The 18,571-nt window shown below is 34.6% G+C and overlaps 1 protein-coding gene across 9 annotated transcripts in view; it reads right to left on the bottom strand.

The window, feature by feature from the left end:
* Positions 1-18,571, bottom strand: part of EXOC1 (exocyst complex component 1) — a 48,682-nt gene that overhangs the window by 12,651 nt on the left and 17,460 nt on the right. For 4 of the 9 annotated variants that reach the window (XM_036020787.1, XM_036020801.1, XM_036020791.1 and 1 more), the window contains 10 exons: positions 18,287-18,419; positions 15,720-15,829; positions 14,816-14,869; positions 12,266-12,415; positions 8,090-8,195; positions 4,126-4,170; positions 2,721-2,884; positions 2,060-2,167; positions 767-843; positions 7-235 (listed from right to left, as the gene is read on the bottom strand). In XM_036020787.1, coding sequence (XP_035876680.1) covers positions 7-235; positions 767-843; positions 2,060-2,167; positions 2,721-2,884; positions 4,126-4,170; positions 8,090-8,195; positions 12,266-12,415; positions 14,816-14,869; positions 15,720-15,829; positions 18,287-18,419 — 1,176 coding nt within the window. The remainder of the gene's footprint in view (positions 1-6; positions 236-766; positions 844-2,059; positions 2,168-2,720; positions 2,885-4,125; positions 4,171-8,089; positions 8,196-12,265; positions 12,416-14,815; positions 14,870-15,719; positions 15,830-18,286; positions 18,420-18,571) is intronic. The other 5 variants (XM_028505509.2, XM_028505508.2, XM_028505510.2 and 2 more) reach the window with 3 other exon arrangements.

The following is an 18,571-nucleotide window of genomic DNA, read 5'->3' as shown; positions in this document are numbered from 1 at the left end:
ACTTACAATGCATTTGTCAAAGTTCCTTTTGACAGTCACCAAAACATTTCCCAACGTAGTACTCAAAAAAGAAGCAGGGTCCACGTTTTGTGCAGTCCACACATGATGGCTCATTTTGACCAGCATGTAAAGGGAGTTAAAGCTATCGATTTTGTCTCCTAATGCAATTAGGTTGTTCAGTTCCGGCTCAATGCAGCGAAATATTTTAGTCATCATTTGGCGGATCATATCTTTCCTGTTCAGAAAACACACAAAATACAGAAAGTTATTACAAGCTTTAGGTGTATTCATCTTTAACATTAACCAACAGGGTATATACAAAATGACTAAAAGATGGTATTTTCATTAAAAATATCCAAGTGTTATGAACTAGTTATTCTACAGCAGGTCCCATATAAAAACTTTTTTGAAGTTAAGTGTTATCACTCAAAGTAACTGTCATTTGCAAAAAAGCTGGATCCTGAAATGTGCTTTGGGATTTCCAAGAAATACATGGCAATTCACACGCTACTTCCTGTCAGCAAATGTCAACACTAACTGCATTTGTTGTGAGCACTAGAGCAAAGGAGCCACAGAGTCACACAACAGGACTCTGTTCATTCAGTAAGATGTTTGGCAAGACCACGGGCACACGTGTGTGTCTCGGAGCTGAGTGCTGTCAGGTTACTGAGAGCCATTTGGATGCCTCATTGAGCTGTACTCCTCTATCCAAAATTCAGAATTCACTTTTTTCCAAAATAAATAATAGATAGTAACAAACACATACTCAGATGAAACGGGCAGTGCTGTACCAGAATTATGTTGCCTGGATAACAGTCCTCCATCTAGGTCATCTGCTTCAGTCTGCAAAAATTATTCAGGTACTTTATATATTAAAAGACCAACAATTTGACTAGTTTACATAGCAAAAGCCTGCTCAGTCTTAAAATTCCTAGGAGAGAATACATTATGAAATATAATGATTTTTAAAGGAAGCATTACCAATGAAACTATAATTTAGTATGCTATTTAAGAATGTGCATGAAACTTTGTTTGTACATCGTATCTGAGAATTATCGGGGGGAGCCGTGTTTGTGTGCACACCAGGGGACCATGGGGAGAAAGGAGGTACAGAAGGCTGGAGGGCGGAGATGGGAATGAGTGGGCAGCTCAACAAAAAACAGAAAACATCTAGGAGCAACAATCTGCGATAGAGAATTTTAAAACTTAAAGAAATCTCATCAATTGTACTGAAAACTTTGGCATTTAAAAACATGCTATCAAAAGTTCTTAGAGAAGAAGTCAGCGAATTTACTACCACAAGTCCCTACCCATTTGAGAGAACAATTGCTCATTCATTTTATGACAGCTTTTTAATATGTGGGTTCTTTTTAAGATGACCTTAATTTTAAAATCATTTGCATTGTACTTTTCAGTTCTTCATATTCTAGCAAATATTTTATTTTCCTAAATTTTTGCTATGTGAGAGTCATACTTTATAGGAATTATTACATCCATTGAACAGAAGAGAGATAAGGGAACTGGGGATTAAGTAATTGGGTTAAAGCTCATGGCTAGTTAATAAGAAAGCCATAGAAAAAAAAACAGATTTGAGGCCTTACCTTTCCTTCCTTCCTTCTTTCCTTAATTAATTAATTAATTAATTAATTAATTTTACTAGACCTATAGACTAGACCTGTAGACCTACAGACTACAGCATATATACTCTAACATCATACATCTTTTGGGGGGGAAAATTACATTTTTTTCATTACTTGATGACTACTAAAATACTAAAATTGCTTTTTAAATAATGTTTTTTGCAAAATAAATTCAGACATTTCCCTCCTCTATGACCTAGAGAATGTTTAGGCCTAAGACAGTCTGGAATATTAAATTAGCTGCATAAACTGTAACTACCACTGTTTTTATCACCTTGTAGTATGACAAAAATTATCTCAGAAGTTCTTACATCATAAATCCTTTCTTTTTCTCTACTGATACTGAAATTGTGACAACATATTAAGCTAATCATATTACAGATCATACACTCTATGCAATCAATAAACAGGAGCCATACCACAGTTCCAGGCATACTTGGATGTTGCTGTAGTTTGAAAAATTTACTTATGAAGTCCTGTTCTGCTAGACACAGGGGTTCCAGTTCACTTAGTACCTGTTCAAAGATCTGAAGAAAACCAAAATAAAAGAAGTGCACTAGATTCTTAAAACAACATTCCACATTTAAATCACTTCTCTGCAAGGACCACAATGCTTTATCCATATCTCATTAGAATCCCCAAACTCTTCTAAGACTGACAGGATAATGCAGTATATCAAGGCGCAGTAGGACCAGAACATACCTAAAATGAAACTCACAGTAATTATTTACTTGAAATCTGGAAAGAGGAACACACACTTTTAAGCTTATTTAATGCACTGCAGAGAACATTCCACTTTCATAAAAGCTATTATTTCCTCTTTGTAGTTGCTCAAAGAACTTAGATTTGAGATATAAGCACTTTACGATTCATAACAAAATTTAATAAAGCTATAATGTCATTTAATTGATGATTCACACTTTAGTGGCCATTTAGTATTTTTTCAGATTCAAAATTGGAAAGTAAGAAGTGGTTAACTAGGAGAAAGCCCAAATCTTTGAACCCACGTAAAGCAATAACAAAATGCTGTTAGAAAACTGATAATATTCATGTTTAGGAAGTACCTGTCATTTTATTTACCTTATCAAATTTGGTTCTGTCAGCAACATCAAGATCAGAGGCAGACATGTTTCCCATATCCAGCAAGGAAGATGACTGGGATCTGCGATTCCCTGAACTCTGAACACTGAGTTTATTTAGACTAGAAGTAGATCCAGTTAATTTCCCAGAACTTCCATGAAGACCTAAGAAACAATAAAACTTTGAAAGTTGTGACCTTCATGAATAAAAGATCCATAGCATAAGTTAGGGCTACCTCCCCATCTTGGTTTTCAGGGCTTGTACTAGTTAGTGTACAAGTCTACCACATGGGACAGGTTGTTGAGTGTCCTTCTCTTTCATCAACATTTGTGTCCTATTTCTGGGCATATTGTAAAGAGTAGTGGAAACTACACAGATCTACAGAATAGGAGTGAAAAGGATCTTAATGATTACAAAATCTATGCCCTGCCCAGTCTCATCATAAATACAAAGTTTCCCGATGATATCTCTAAAGTAGATGAGGATTTATTTTTTTCCCACTGAAAAAAGACATGAATATGGATGGTTACTGACCCCCTAGTGTACTAGCTTAACATGATTTTGTTATAAAAAACTGCCATATCCCAGACCCCCCACAAGATAAATCAACATATTAGGTTGAAGCACATGAAACTGCCAATACTCTATCAATCTGGCTCTACAAAAAAAGTCAATTACATACAGGTCAACTTAATACATCCTGAACCCAGAGACTCTGCTTTTATGTTAAGTGAATTGATTAACTGCAGTTCTTTAAAAACAAAACAAGGGGGGAAAAACCACCTTGACAGCTTGTATTTAAAATACAACTACAATATAATACATCACTAATTATATTAATATAGGACATCTGTGTTTAGGTATGAACATAGGTATCCATCATGGCTATGAAAAAGAATTAGAACAATATGGCTGGACAGTATCTTACATATATCAAAGAATTAAAGAAGTCCATATTTATAAGAAAATGTGATACTTTTATTTGGAATTACATATAAATGAATTTTTTTATTCTGCTTTGAGTGTCTCTCAGTTAACCTATATTATTTGCTGATGGTCAGAAGGGACAAATGAAAATATAATAAGGACAATTAAAGACAAGTTTTGGTTTCACTATGTAAAATCTGACCATATGTAAAAATTTTTATAGTTTCTTACCACAGCCTGAAAACTGAAGTATAATGGCTAAGCCTTTTCACACACTTCTTATTACCCACCGTGTAGTTTTAATGATACAGATATTTCTTTGATGTAGTCATACCACTACCACCATATTGGTTTTCCTTCACTGATACCTGGCAGCAACTCAGAGCAGTCAATATTTTGTTATAACTTTTTTCCAGACAAACAACTAATTTCTAGACATTAAACAAACATGCATTGAGAATACCCTAGGCATACTCACTCTCTGTTTCCTGTTTGACAGCACTTTCTTTTCGAGGAAGTGTAGCTGTGATGGATTAGGTTGCAAGCATCAAAGACAAAGACAAGTTAATAAACTGCAATTTGCACAAACCATGCACAAGAGGAAGTTAAGCTCTAGTTAAAAGACACATGCAGAGAACCATGAGCATCAAGTAACAAGAGGTGCAACATGTGTTTAGTTGGTCAGCTACTGTCTGAAAAATTATATGGAAGAAAATCATTGTCTTTTTATGTATTTAATATTCAGATAAAAATATCTGTATTTGTAAAATCACCCCCATACTTTTATGTGATTATTTTAAGTTTATGAAGCCAGTATCCTTAAATTTAAAAGACTGTATTTGCAAGTTTTGGTTTCTGAAGAAAATATGGTTCAAGTAAGTAATTTAATACAGTGGAAATTTATTAGAATGGAGTTGTAGATTTAGACATTAAATGCAGCAACAATTTCAGATTCCCTAAAAGCTCCTGAAAGGAACCTCCACTGTACTAAATAATTTTGTATTATATCTGATAAAAATTTATATGACCGGGGTTTAAAAACCATTTCAAATATCAAGCTGCTCTACTTAGTAACTGGCTTTGTGAACACCTAGAATGAAAGGTTTGTATCAAAATACTATTTATCAGGAGATGGGTAAATGGAAGAGTAAAGCTGAAGGAACGGGTTTAATACAGGAATTTGAGCTTTTAAAAGACCATTTGGTTTTACTCTAAAACTTCTGTATATATAATATTTATTAGATCAGTTGTAGAGATCATCTTGTGAAACACTCTAAACTTAAATTAGAAGTAGATATGAATGGCAAAGAAAGAAATTACAGAATAAAACAAAATTAAAGAGCATAACCCAGAAATATTTTTAAAACAAAAAATAATGTGTCAACTTTCATTGCCAACTTTAAGGCAAATGCCCAAGTATAAGCTACTAACTTATCACACCAGCAATATGTGTATCTTCCCAGCCTTGGCTATCTGAAGCTCAAGAAAATAAAAACAATAATACTGCACATTGAAACTGCAAGCAAGGGTCATGCTGGAGCAACTAGCTGGCCACTCTGAACAGTACCTTCTGATGGCCTTAAGGTGTCGGTCACTATATAAGTCACCAGTTCCAAAGCAAGACCCAATACTTTATATACATTTTTTAATAGCCAATAAAGAACACAAATTACTACTGGAGTTTATTAACTATAATTTGGGGCTCATAAAAAGTCCATATTATTTATCAGCAATAAGCAACAATCTTCAGGTAAACTTTTAAATATCTCTAAATAATCCCCAATAGACTATAAATATCATGAGGGGAGGATCTTTATAATTAATAAATATTATTCCACCTTCCTGCCAGCCATGAATTCAGTCTTGTATTCAAGACCTTCTTTGGAATTAATAAGATTTCTTAGTTTAGTGAAGAAACAGAAAATGAAAAAATAATTTTGGCATACCATTTAAACATTTTTCTAATATTAAAATAAATGTGAGAAAGTCAGTAATTATGTAAATGCATCTGGTAATGAGCCAAAATAATGTGTGTTATCTTAGCTGTAAAAAGAAAAAACTGGTGATTTACAAAATAATTACTAAACTTCCTGCCTGTCATTTCATTAAGTACTGTTGTGGAATATAAAACAGAAAAAAACCCCACTAAAATATCAATCTTGGGGAGAAAATTCCATACCTTTGAGGATATCAAAGTAAACCTATTAATCAAAAAAGGCAATGACCTATATAAAGCCATGTTCACAAAGAAAAGATAATCTACTGGCATTTAAACATTATTTTGAGTTATTTGAACTAAGTGGATGTTAAAGATTTGAGTCCAGAGTGGTTCAAAAAGAGAGTACTCCCCTGAATGTCTATGACTACACTGACTACAATTTACTTTTGCAAAGTACATTCAATCTGACTTTCTATTCTTATGACCCATCATTTTCAGAGCAAGAGAAAAATAGAACACATTTAAATATGTATTATTACTGAGTTTTACTCATTAAAAAGTTATCTAAAATTTCAGGTTTCTATTTTAATTATAATTACTATGAAAGTTGACTTAAACATAATTTGAATTACAGAAATCTTTTAAAAATTTTATATTCTACCTTATTTAGAACTTGGCTTTGTATTTAACTTGAAATTTATTTGTAAATGTTGGGTAACAAGTTATATCTTCAGAGATGAACCAAACTGTTTTATCCTCTGAGTTCTGTTTAGTTTATTCTTCTGTTACAGGTGGTATCAAAATAACTGAAATTTTGAAATTTTCTGGTACCATCAACCTCCTATTCCTTATGTAATAGACTACTATTAATCTATTATAAGAGATATAATTTTTAAGTTTTAAAACTATAAAAGTGCCTTCTACATTTGTATTATGTTAATATAAAAATATTTTCAACAAGATAATTTAAGAACTTTTTAAGAAATGAAAAAACTTAATGGTATCATTATATTAACCTGAAACCTAAGATATTCTTGTATTTGATTTAAATTATATTTTTATTACGTCATTTATCTCAATGTGAATCCTAGGCTTGATACTCTGTTGTGATACTGGTATTAATGACCTACTGAGGAGATAATTTTATACAGGTTTCCTTTTTACCTCCAGTTTTCATATACTGTAGAGAAGTACTCTCAAAATAAAATGAAAACACTAACAAGTGGTGACAAATATACTAAATGAAAACATCAAACATGTAACTGCATTAATAATATGTGTTTACTAAAAAAAAGCATAACATATTCACAGTGAAACATTAACAAGGATATAAACACACTGCTGTTTATAACAATTAACCTTTAGGATGAGTTAGCATTTCTGTTTCCAAAAGCCCATTGTCCCAAGATTCTCATTAGTATCTATACCTAAGTGTAACATATTTGTACAGATTCAAACCATTTCAAAAGTCTGGACTAGTATAATCAATGTATTAGTGTTGTATTGAAAAAAAAAACCACTCAGTGAATTTCAAAATAATTACCCACTAGAGACAGTCTTCTCTGTCCTAAAGAAAAGAATGGAAAGATGAGCTATCAATTTCAATCCTGTTTGCTGAATAAAGAAGTTGCTTAGGGCATAGGCTCCTTTCAACAAGCAAATGCTAAGCTCATTTTTCTAAAGGGAGCTACGCAGACACACTGAGGAGTACACATTGTAGCCACTTAAGGCCAGGTTTTGACTTGATAGGCACAGAACTCCATCCAGAAAGGACTCCATTCATGGGTACATGCAAGAGCAGAATGTGGCCTTGGCAAATCGCCTTCCTCACAACTTGATACTTTCACTGGTTATCCTTTCAAATCATTGTTTTTTTTTTCTTTTTTGTCCATTTAACATATTTAGAAGCAACAAAAAATAACATATTTCAAAACTACATCTTTGGAAAAATAAGGTATAATTACAGAAGAAATTTTAGTTACATACTTATAGCCTCTTGGAAGGAGATAAAACACTTATAAACTTTTTAATTCAAGATAGCCAGTGAGAAGTAAGAAGCCAGGAATCACTTTCATTTCCCTGTGGAGAGTCATGACTTAAGAAAGCGATCAGTGATTTGCCCACAACTGTTAAATAAATGTCTTTTAGAAAATCAGAAACTGAACTCTCAACACCTGTCTCTTAGTCTAATACTCTCTGTACCAGACTGCACTTCATTTTCTGGCCAACTGTTTTTCCAGTGAATATATACCTTTAATTACAGCAGAAATACAAAACTACTGTCGAATTCACATACTACAGACTTTTAATTAATAAAAAAACATTTTTTGCAGATATAAATATTTCTTCTATGAAATACCTATAGACCAAACCAATGTATTGGACTTACTCTCTCATTAATTCTACTGTATCTTCTTCCTCCTTGTTTAAAAAGTCTTAGAATTAACTGTCATAAATAAAACCATTTTTAATAGAATAGAAAACATGAGGAGCCTAGGCTTACCAAACTTCTTGCTTTCTTTAGTTGTGCCAGTCATCTTGATCTTGGCAACTTCAAAGAAATCTTTAATTTCTCTCTCATACAGTCGTGACAAATAATCCATGTAATTCTTAAATAAAAGTAACATGTACTTCTTATTAATAAAACAGATATAACAATTCCCACTTTTTAACCTCCCCAAATCCTTCGTGCTTGTTTTAAATTTTGTGGTCTAAAATTGTGATGCACTTCACAGGAAATAAAAAGTAGGCTATTTTCTGTCTTTTTAAAAAAACTGAACATTAACAATTTACAAAAATATGAAGTAAAACAATCACGTTTTCATCTTTGTATGTTAACTTTCACATATTTGAAGTGCAGTTGCAACCTTACTGTATTGGATATTTGAGTTAAAACAGTCATGTGTCTCCAGGCTCACACCTTCACTGACTGCAGAGTATTACACTTTGCTGATGCGCCACTATTTGTAGCAAACCTATCCCCAACAAAGGTCACTTAAGTGGTTTCAGTGTTTTGCTATGATAGACAATATTACAATAAGCTTTTCATCTCCAATGAATTGTTTCCTTGGAATAATTACCTAGGGAATCTTTGTAACTCTTCCTCCATACTGCCATGTTGCTTTAAAAACAATGATACCAGTGGACAGTGCCAGTGGCAAAGACAGAGTACACTCAGTTTCACTGTACACTGTCTGGGGTATTGTCCCAAAATAGGTTATTATCAATATGAATTTAATTAGTATATCTTACAGTTTTCATAAATAAATAATTCATTTTTTATAAACAAATTTGATTTACTCGAACTCAATGAAAACATCTATTATTCAGCACACACACTCATTTCTTCATTATATCTGCTTATCATCACATACCCTCAGCAAAGATTCTTCCACAGTGGGAGACCATGTATGTTTCCAAGTCCTAAGTTAAATGCCATACACAGAGTTTGACAAAATCTAAATAAATCCATAGCAGAAAAATTATACATAGCTATTCTTTTAAATTGTATTTTGGAATCAAGCTTCAACTTCCTTTATTACTTCAAATTAATGTAGTCAGTTTTAGAACAGGTTTACCTTGCTTTAAACATCAGGTGCACCTTTCAAACATTCTTAGATATTTTATAGACATATCCTTATAAAATAGCATTTGGAGTAAACATAATATAGATTCTTTTTTCAATTTATAGGCCATGTTACTCTCTATAAGAAAAGTAAAATGGGCAGTTCTTTCCCATGATCTTTCCATAACTTTAAAGCAAATATAAATTAAAATATACCCTACAATTAATGTGTAGTTCATTGGATTGTTTCCCTTTTTCAGTGTCTCATTTTTCAAGGTCAAATTCTCATAAAAATATTGGCCACTGCAAATCGGTAAATGACTGACAAATGGGAAAACAGCTTTGCATTACTTGTAAAATCTTCATTAGTGGTTTTCTACTGAAATCAGTCAATATAGGAGGCTATATTCCAATACCTAACTTGTGAAAAGTGCATATTACCATCCAAGCAATTTAAATGGTTTCAAAATAGCTACTTTGTTATTTAGAAAACAGTGACTTGAGCAGAATATTGAAAATCACCCCTTTTCAACAGGACCCAGCTGATGGGATACCTTTTTCCCAGGTACTCAACAGAACTCACTGGTGAGCAAGGCCACAGACAGGTGTAACTAATTTACCAAATTCTGAAAGCTCTCTCTCACTGTGAGTATTTTTCCTCTTAGTACCTTATATGCAGCACCTAATTTAAAATTTAACTATCATGAGTTTAAATCTTATCTCAAGCAGTCTTTTCATTTTTATTTGGTGCTGACTGTAGGGTACTGTAGAGACCTCCAGGTTTACTTTTCCTTTAAACACAAGGCAAATCCACAGATGGAGACCAGTGGTTAAAGGAAGGTGTCTGAGTGATCTTCAAGACTGTCTATATCCTCAGAAAGTTACTTTGAGAGGAAAGCTCACTTCCTACCAAGCTGGATGGACCATCTCTATTAATTACCCTATATGCAAAACATGGAGCCACAGATAAGGGTCGTAGTTTTGGGGAAGAAGGAATCAGGGCAGCTGAGCCCATTACATGACCAAGGCACTCCTATTTTCCATAGGCTCTAACTATGTATACCGAAAATCAGGGCTTTTCTTACATGTAGCCAAAGTAGAGCTGGGGTAGTACTAGTGATACTTATCCTGAAAGAATCTGAAACAGGCTTTTCCTGTTCCCACCAAAAAAAATGTGAGCTGTGTACACCAAACCAAGTGCAAATAGTATCTGGGGTTTTTTTTCTTAGTGAAGAAACATTGGTCTGTCTCCTCCTTTCTTTTCTTCTTTCATTCCTTCCCTCCTTCTTCCTTTTTAATACAATGCCTGTTTTTGATAACACTTCAGCAACCAAATTCAATTATGAGGTAAAATACATAGTCTATCAAAAGTTCAAACCACAGGATCAAGTAACATTCTTGGGAAATGAGTCAATTTCATTTAAAAAAGCTAATTAATACTGTCAATCAAAAATATACTTGGAGCAGACAAAAACTCCATAAATCACTAGATTGGCTATGGTCTTGTTCTTCACTTTAAATTACATTCAAGAATACTGCATTATATATAAAGGTAGGGCAATAATACTCACTGAGAACACAATTAGGCAAAAAGCTTATTGATTACTTATTTGAATATTCACTAGGGGACAAAGCACATGTTGGCACAAAACTCTTAAGGAGATATAATATTGTTTAATTATTCAAAATATTAATCCTCCTAAAACTTCAAAAGGCAAAGAATTCCAGTAATGTAAGTATTTTTTCTTAAGATATCTCCAAATCAGAATTCTGTTGAATGAAAACAAAACAAAAGAAGATATAACACAATAGTAGAGTTGCATAATACTTAAAAGACTAATTCTGATGAACAACAATAATTTAACTAAAATGGCTAGCCAGATAAGATATATGTAAACACCTCAGAATATAACATATATTCTTTTTAAAAAGCATTTTTAAACTTTAATCTAAAAATATTTTTACCAAAGTTTATATCCAATTTCTTATGATCACAGTTTAAAAGAGGGAGCCAGATTTTACTTTAAATGGGCAAAGACACTTGACGAGAAAATCTATGAAGACAGATATGAGTGAATGATTCTCATCCTCCCCAACAGCTGACATTCAGTCAGTGGCAGATACCACTGTTCTAACCTCTGAGCCTAGCAATTTGGCATCACCCTGTCTCTCCTGTCTCTGGAGTCTATTTTGGTTTATGTTCTCTCTCTATTCCTACCACCACCTTCCTGGTTCAAGATTTCATTTCTTTTGAATTATTGTATTAGGTTCTTATTTCCTCCATCTAGTGTTTTCTGATGTGTGGGGAGGATGCTGTTAGGTCTCATGGCTCATCTTTTTCAACATAATTTCTCACTACTCCAGAATATAAAATTTCTGGTTCAGTCATGTTGCCTCGTTGTTGTCCTGGGAAAAGGGCATTTTCCCAGCCTTGTCCGGACACCTTGCTCCTCACCCCTGGAGTGCCTGTCCTCTTATTTCTGGCTTTTCTAATCCCACTATTTAAAACTCATTTCAAGTCCAATATCTTCCATAAAGATTGTCCCCATAGCTTCAGGTCATAGATGTCTCTTCTCTAAACTAACTTAGATTTCCCTTCTCATATATTTAAACTCGTTTCCAGTTTTGAATTTAATTTTTTGCTGATTATTTTTCTTTCCCAGTCAGACTTAAAGTTCTTTAGAAGTAGACACCTATTTGTTAGGCCACACATGCCTGGAACAGTGAAATGCTTGCTTAATAAAGAGGTACTCTGCGCTTGTTTAATAGAACAGATTATAAATTCTTAAAGGGTGAATGCCTCACATCTTCATATTCTCTACTTTCTATAGTGCATGTAAAGAAACTCAGGAAATATTTATAGCATTTCATTAAATTAAATGATGCCTCAGATTACCTACAGTATGGCCTAACACTGTATTACACTGAATTTCAAAATTTATCCAAGTAAATAAAATAAATGTTCTCCCTCATTAATGAGCACTCAGAAACTCAATTATTTTGTGTTTTGCTAAGAATGTACTAGAGTATTTCAAATGTCACTTGGAAAACTAAATATATAACCTCCTGATTTTAAAATATTATGCTCTGTGCTCAGTGATGTCAAATTCATACCTTTGTCAGTCCCTCATATTTTCCATAATCTGTACTCTTTAGCCACTCCATCAGCTTGGCATATCGGAGCAAGTCTCTATGAAATGGATGATGATTGGGTAAAGTCAGCTCAACAGAGTGTTGCGCAAGGGTTGAACTCTGATCGTGACCCTGGAATGAGTGAGTGAATAAATAAATAAATAAATAAATATGTATCATCAACAGTAAAAACATTGTTGTAAATGAAAATTATAAACAATGGCCAAATGTGACCAAACAAAGCTAACAGAACAGAAAAATAAAAACTGAGGACTTACTTGTCTTCTTTTTTTCATTGTGTGTACAACAACTGAACATTACCACCATAAAATAATCATAAACACCCAAGGATGGCACTTTGACAAGTGAACTATTCATTTCACCTTCTAAAGGAGTTGAGAATGAATGTTTTAATCAAGCTTGTCTATCATTTTACAATTTACTAGGCAAATAAACATGATACAAACTGTATTAAGAAACAAACCACATAGGGAAGTATTTAAAACAAATTGCTTACATCCATGGTATTTCCATTTGAGTCTATAATATTTAAAACATAGTATATATAGGATATTGAATTTTAGAAGTAAAAAGGACTATAGATGTCTTTATCTGGGCTTTCCAGGATAACCACTAATGATAATATAACTTTAATTTTTCTATTACTCTGTTAAATAAATAACTATATTATTCAAAAAATTAAATGATGAGATAAAGTTTCTCATAGAGATAATTGTATTAATTTTAAAAGTCTGCAATTATGTTTTTCTATTTTAGTGCCAAAACATCATTTTTAAAAATAGAACAATAGTGCAAGTAGATGGCTGTATTTCTATTTAAGGTTTTTGCTTGGTAAAATATAAAATTGGTAACTTGGTCAGTAACCAAATTTTACTTCTTTTAGTTACTGATGTGTGGATTTTAAAGACTAGTAATTCATAAATTACTGTTATATTTTGATCAGTAGGTTATTTAGTTAGGTTTAGTTAGGTTATTTAAGAATACAGTAGGCTGTATTCTTCTGTACAGTAGTTATAAATGTTATAAAATCTATACGTTTGCTATACACTGTACTGCAGGGACTCTGTTCAAGTCTTACCTGTGATGCCATATCTGACCACTAGGATCCTCAATAAACTCCCTCTTTTTTTTTGTAATCCTCATCCAAGAATATGTTTATTGATTTGAGAGAGAGAGAGGAAGAGGAATGGAGGGAGGGAGAGAGACAGAGAGGCATCAATTGGTTGCCTCCCATATGCATCCTGACCCAGAGATTGAACCCACAACATTTTGGGGTACGAAATGACGTTCCAACCAACGGAGCCACCTGGCCAGAGCCTCAGTAAACTCACTTTTAATTAAACCTCATTACCACTTACATATTGACATATGTATACTATGTATATGTAGTTATACAATTATCACTTTAATATACACATTGTTGTAGAACTTGAAGAACATTAGCCTCCTTACAAGTATCTTGAGGGTAGGGAGTTATTTCTTATTCTTACATATGAACAACAGTAAGAATATAATAGGCTCACAATGAAAATTTGACAAAGTAAGTACCATAATAAGGTAATCAAATTCTCCCAGCTAGTTTGTCTGACAACCAGGAATAGAAATACCCAGGATTCCCAACTCTTTTGCTAGCTGACCTGATGCACTGAATTCAACACACAGAAAATCTCTTTTCTGTACTTGGTACATCCTCTTCAGCATATCCCAGGATACTGCAACATCGTGGTTTTTAACATGCATCATTCACATGTAATAATACATATATATTAGATTTTCAGAACTGCGAAGCATTCACTTTAAATAAGCCATTAGTTTATAAGGCAAAAAAGCAAAATCATAAACACTTGCATGTTACAACAAACAATTAAGGGTGAAGAAAGGACTATCATTTACAAATGGTATTCTCAATACCATCAACAAGTGTGGATAACATCACTGTCAACAATGTCATATTAAAGACTAAGGAGATGTAAGGACAATGTGAATTATTATTTCCTATGTAACTTCTAGGTTTACTTTTTTCTTGACACTTTTCAAGTCAAGTGAAATGTTAACACAATGTTTCCCGATTCCCGCCCTACCGCCACATGCTTAGTTAGGTCGTCTTCTTCTTTGATGCCACATAGCACTATCATAACGTTTACCCTCCCTGAGTATGTCTATCTCCCTTCCCTAGGCTGGGAGCTACTTGCAGGCAGGACCAGCTGCTCATCTATCCCAAATAAACATCTTGTATGAATTTCAATCAACTGGCAAATACTTCTAAATAAATGAAGGAGTGAGTGAGTAAAAGAATGATAAGAAGAAAGGCAAGCAGAATGAGATTAGATGCCTTTTTGGCCAAAATAAACTTTTACTATGGGACATTTAAAAACAGCTACAAATATGGTTAACAGGTAGCTTAAATCAGTAAGTTATAATTTATAAAGATTTTGCTGCTGTTAAGTTTAGCAAACTTTAGAGAAAAAAAAAAAGAATCAGAGATGCTTGAGCCAAACTGGATGTACTCACAGGCACCAAAAGAAAGGAGGACCTGTTATAGAGTTGAAGGAGGGCCTGAGTAAACTATCAGAAATAAAATACAGTAAATACAGTCATTTTAGAATACTGCAGAGTGAAAACAAAATAAGAATCCAATGTTTCAGACAGCATTTCTTGATGTACAAAATTTCCCACAATTTTTTTTGCCCAAAAACCATAATAAAAGAGATGAAGAACATAAGAAATCTATTATACCAGATATTAAAATGCCTTCTATTCAAGTCCCTCTAAAGTAGCGTTAATATTAACATTATTGCCACAACCTTAATTATAATAATAACATCTCTTTCCATATAAAAATGTAGACAAACAATTCACATAAGATTAAATCAACTAGGATTTACAATTGAGCTAAAGTCATTTTTCTCATGTATATAAGTACATGGAGCCAAAGAAACATTTTATACACTGGATCAAGTCCTGGTTCTCACCTCAAATGTTGAAAAATGTAACAGGCCAAATAGTAATCATGTAGAAAAGTTCACACTTATTTTTATAAACAAGATTATCTTAATAGCATATGTACTAAGAAAGCATATTTATATGACTTCTAGAAGTAGAGAAGTTTAGCTGAAAGGAACCAAGGTTTACCTACAGAGGCATCTGAGGCCCCAAATACATCTACGAGGAAATATCTTAAAAATTTGAAATTAAGATTTTAAAAATCTTAAAATTTTGAAAATTAAAGATTAAAGATTAAAATTTTGAAAATAAAATTTTGAAATTAAGATTTTAAAAATCTTAAAATCAAATAAATATGTGAATATGCTGTGACCCCAATGAAATACATTAAAATATTTGTGGGAACGGAAGTTTAAGGTAATACATTGTATAACAAGCTACAGGAACTTGCCAGTATTAATGCTAAAATTACCTGTTGAACAAAAACATTGTTGAGGTGACTGGCCAGCCTCCGGGCAAAATGCTCTCGCAAATCACTGAAACGCTGCTGCTGCTGCTGCACTGCCAGGAGCATGTCATGGCCTGAAATCAAAGTGTTTCTTGACTGCTTTAGTGGGCAAGAAAAAGATTTTCCTGCTGTGTCATGCATGTATTCATCACAGTATCCACATTTCAGTTTTGAAGAACCCAAAGTTTTCCTGGTTTATTGCTTTGTTTTTATGAAAGAAAGGTAAGGATAAAAACAGTATGCATAGTAGTTCTCAAAGAGAGCATCATCTGGGAAATGTTAGAAATGTGGATTCTTTTTTTTTTTCTCTCAGTCTATTTATTTTTATTTTTTTAATATATTTTATTGATTATGCTATTACAGTTGTCCCATTTCCCCCCTTCTCTCCCCGCTACCCTGTACCCCCTCTCCCACCCACGTTCCCCCCCTTTAGTTCATGTCCCTGTGTCATACTTGTGAGTTCTTTAGCTTCTACATTTCCCGTACTATTCTTGCCCTCCCATCTATTTTCAACCTACATTCTATGCTACTTATTCTCTATACCTTTTCCCCCTCTCTCCTCCTCCCACCCCCCTGCTGTTAGCCCTCCATTTCTGTGGTTCTGTTCCTGTTCTAGTTGTTTACTTAGTTTCTTTTGGTTTTGCTTTAGGTGTGGTTGTTAATAATTGTGAGTTTGCTGTCCTTTTACTATACATGTCTTTTCTTTACCTTCTTTTCTTAGATAAGTCCCTTTAGCATTTCATAAAATAAGGGCTTGGTGATGATGAACTCCTTTAACTTGACCTTATCTGAAAAGCACTTTATCTTCCCTTCCATTCTAAATGAGAGCTTTGCTGGATAGAGCAATCTGGGATGTAGGTCCTTGTCTTTCATGACTTGGAATATTTTTCTTGCCCCTTCTTGCCTGTAAGGTCTCTTTGGAGAAATCAGCTGACAGTCTGATGGGAACTCCTTTGTAGGTGACTGTCCCCTTACCTCTTGCTGCTTCTAGGATTCTCTCCTTCGTTTTTACCTTGGCTAATGTAATTATGATGTGCCTTGGTGTGTTTCTTCTTGGGTCCAACTTCTTTGGGGCTCTCTGAGCTTCTTGGATTTCTTGGAAGACTGTTCCCTTTGCCAGATTGGGGAAGTTCTCCTTTATTATTTGTTCAAATACGTACTCAATTTGTTGCTTTTGCCCTTCCGATTCTGGTACCCCTATAATTTGGATGTTGGAACGTTTAAAGGTGTCCTGGATGCTCTTAAGCTTTTCCTCTTTTTTTTGAATTCTTATTTCATCATGCTTTTCTACTTGGTTGATTCTATCTTCCTTCTGGTCCACTGTATTGTTTTGAGACTCAGATTCCTTCCTTTCACTATTGGCTCTCCTCTGTATATCTTCCTGCATCTCTTTTATGGTAACATGCATCTTTTCATTTAATTTGCATTCAGAGTCAACCAATTCCGTGAGCTTTCTGATCACCAGTGTTTTGAACTGTGCATCTGATAGACTGGCTTATTTCTTAGTCGCTCAAAAGGATGAGTCCTGGGAGACTGATCTGTGTCTTTCCCTGTTTCTCCTTTTTTTTTTTTTTTTTTCGGTCTGGTCGGTCTTGTTATGGTGGGGGGAGGAGCCTTAGGTGTTCACCGGGGCTGGGCACCCCGGTCGCTAGATTGTGACGTTATATGTGGGGGCGGGGACGGGAGGGAACAATGGCGGTAGTTCCGTTCTCCTGGGCTCAGACCCTTGTCTGGGCTTCTGGGCCGCGAGTTCTGCCCTGGTCCACAATACCCCTACCCCTACCCCTCTGGGTCTGCCAGCCGCAGCTTGCGTACTCAGGGATCACCGCTGTGTTCTTGCGCCCCGGATGGCTGTCGCGCCGATTTCGCGCCAAATTTTCCCTGACCTGCGCGCGCCGCCGACCCGCGCCAGCCCCGCGCCCGCCCAGCTCGTCGTCTCCTACCAGTCTGGATGTACGGGTCTACTTCAACTTCTTGGCTGTCCAACTTCCATTCAGATAAGTCCTCTGTCAGTTCTGAGTGTTATTCTGTCTGTAAATTATTGTTGTTCTAATCTTGGTTGTGCAAGGAGGTATGGTGCGTCCACCTATTCCTCCATCTTGCCGGAAGTCTGGGAAATGTGGATTCTAAGGCTTCAGCCCAGACACTGAATCTGGGGTTAGGACCTGTAACCTGTACCTTACTTAACAAGCCTTCTGGGTGATTCTGATGCAAAGTCAAGTTTCTGGCCTAGCAAAACTTTATGTTCTCTGATCTAACCAAAGTATCTATTTTGTGCTAGGTTCTGTGGACTACACTGAAGAAAAATCATAGTGTTAACTTGGGCCACTGATGGTCAATCAGAAGGAACTGAAATGAAAAATTCTTGGTGCCAATAGAAACATGTTTGGAAATAAGTGAAACTTGTTTGAATAGCTAATAATGCAACCCTAAACCACATGCCCCATGTACTTCTTGTCAAAAGCATCATGCTAAGTTACAGGCTTAGTCTCAGGTTCTTGGTCACATTTTATCATCTCCAATGAACATACCCGGTCGAAGAGCTACATTCATGCACTGTAGAAGGGCATCGGCGGCATTGGTGCAGGCCTCGATGCCTCGAGAAGAAGCGAGATCACCTTCCTGAAGGGCCTTTATATGACCTTTGGCCAAGTCCATGTGGTTCTGGGAAGCACGGAAATGTAACATTTTCACATGTAATTTTGAAAAATTCACAGATAGGTGCTATTCAATCCTATCACTAGGTCTTTGTAATTATTTTAAATCTTGCTTTCATAAGGAAATTAGAAAATGTTTACAAATGGGTTTTATGTGTT

This window comes from Phyllostomus discolor, chromosome 1, assembly GCF_004126475.2.
Source record: "Phyllostomus discolor isolate MPI-MPIP mPhyDis1 chromosome 1, mPhyDis1.pri.v3, whole genome shotgun sequence".
NCBI classification, from domain to species: Eukaryota; Metazoa; Chordata; class Mammalia; order Chiroptera; family Phyllostomidae; genus Phyllostomus; species Phyllostomus discolor.
Note: the sequence above shows the minus strand (reverse complement) of the source record. Positions and strands in the feature narration are given on the sequence as shown.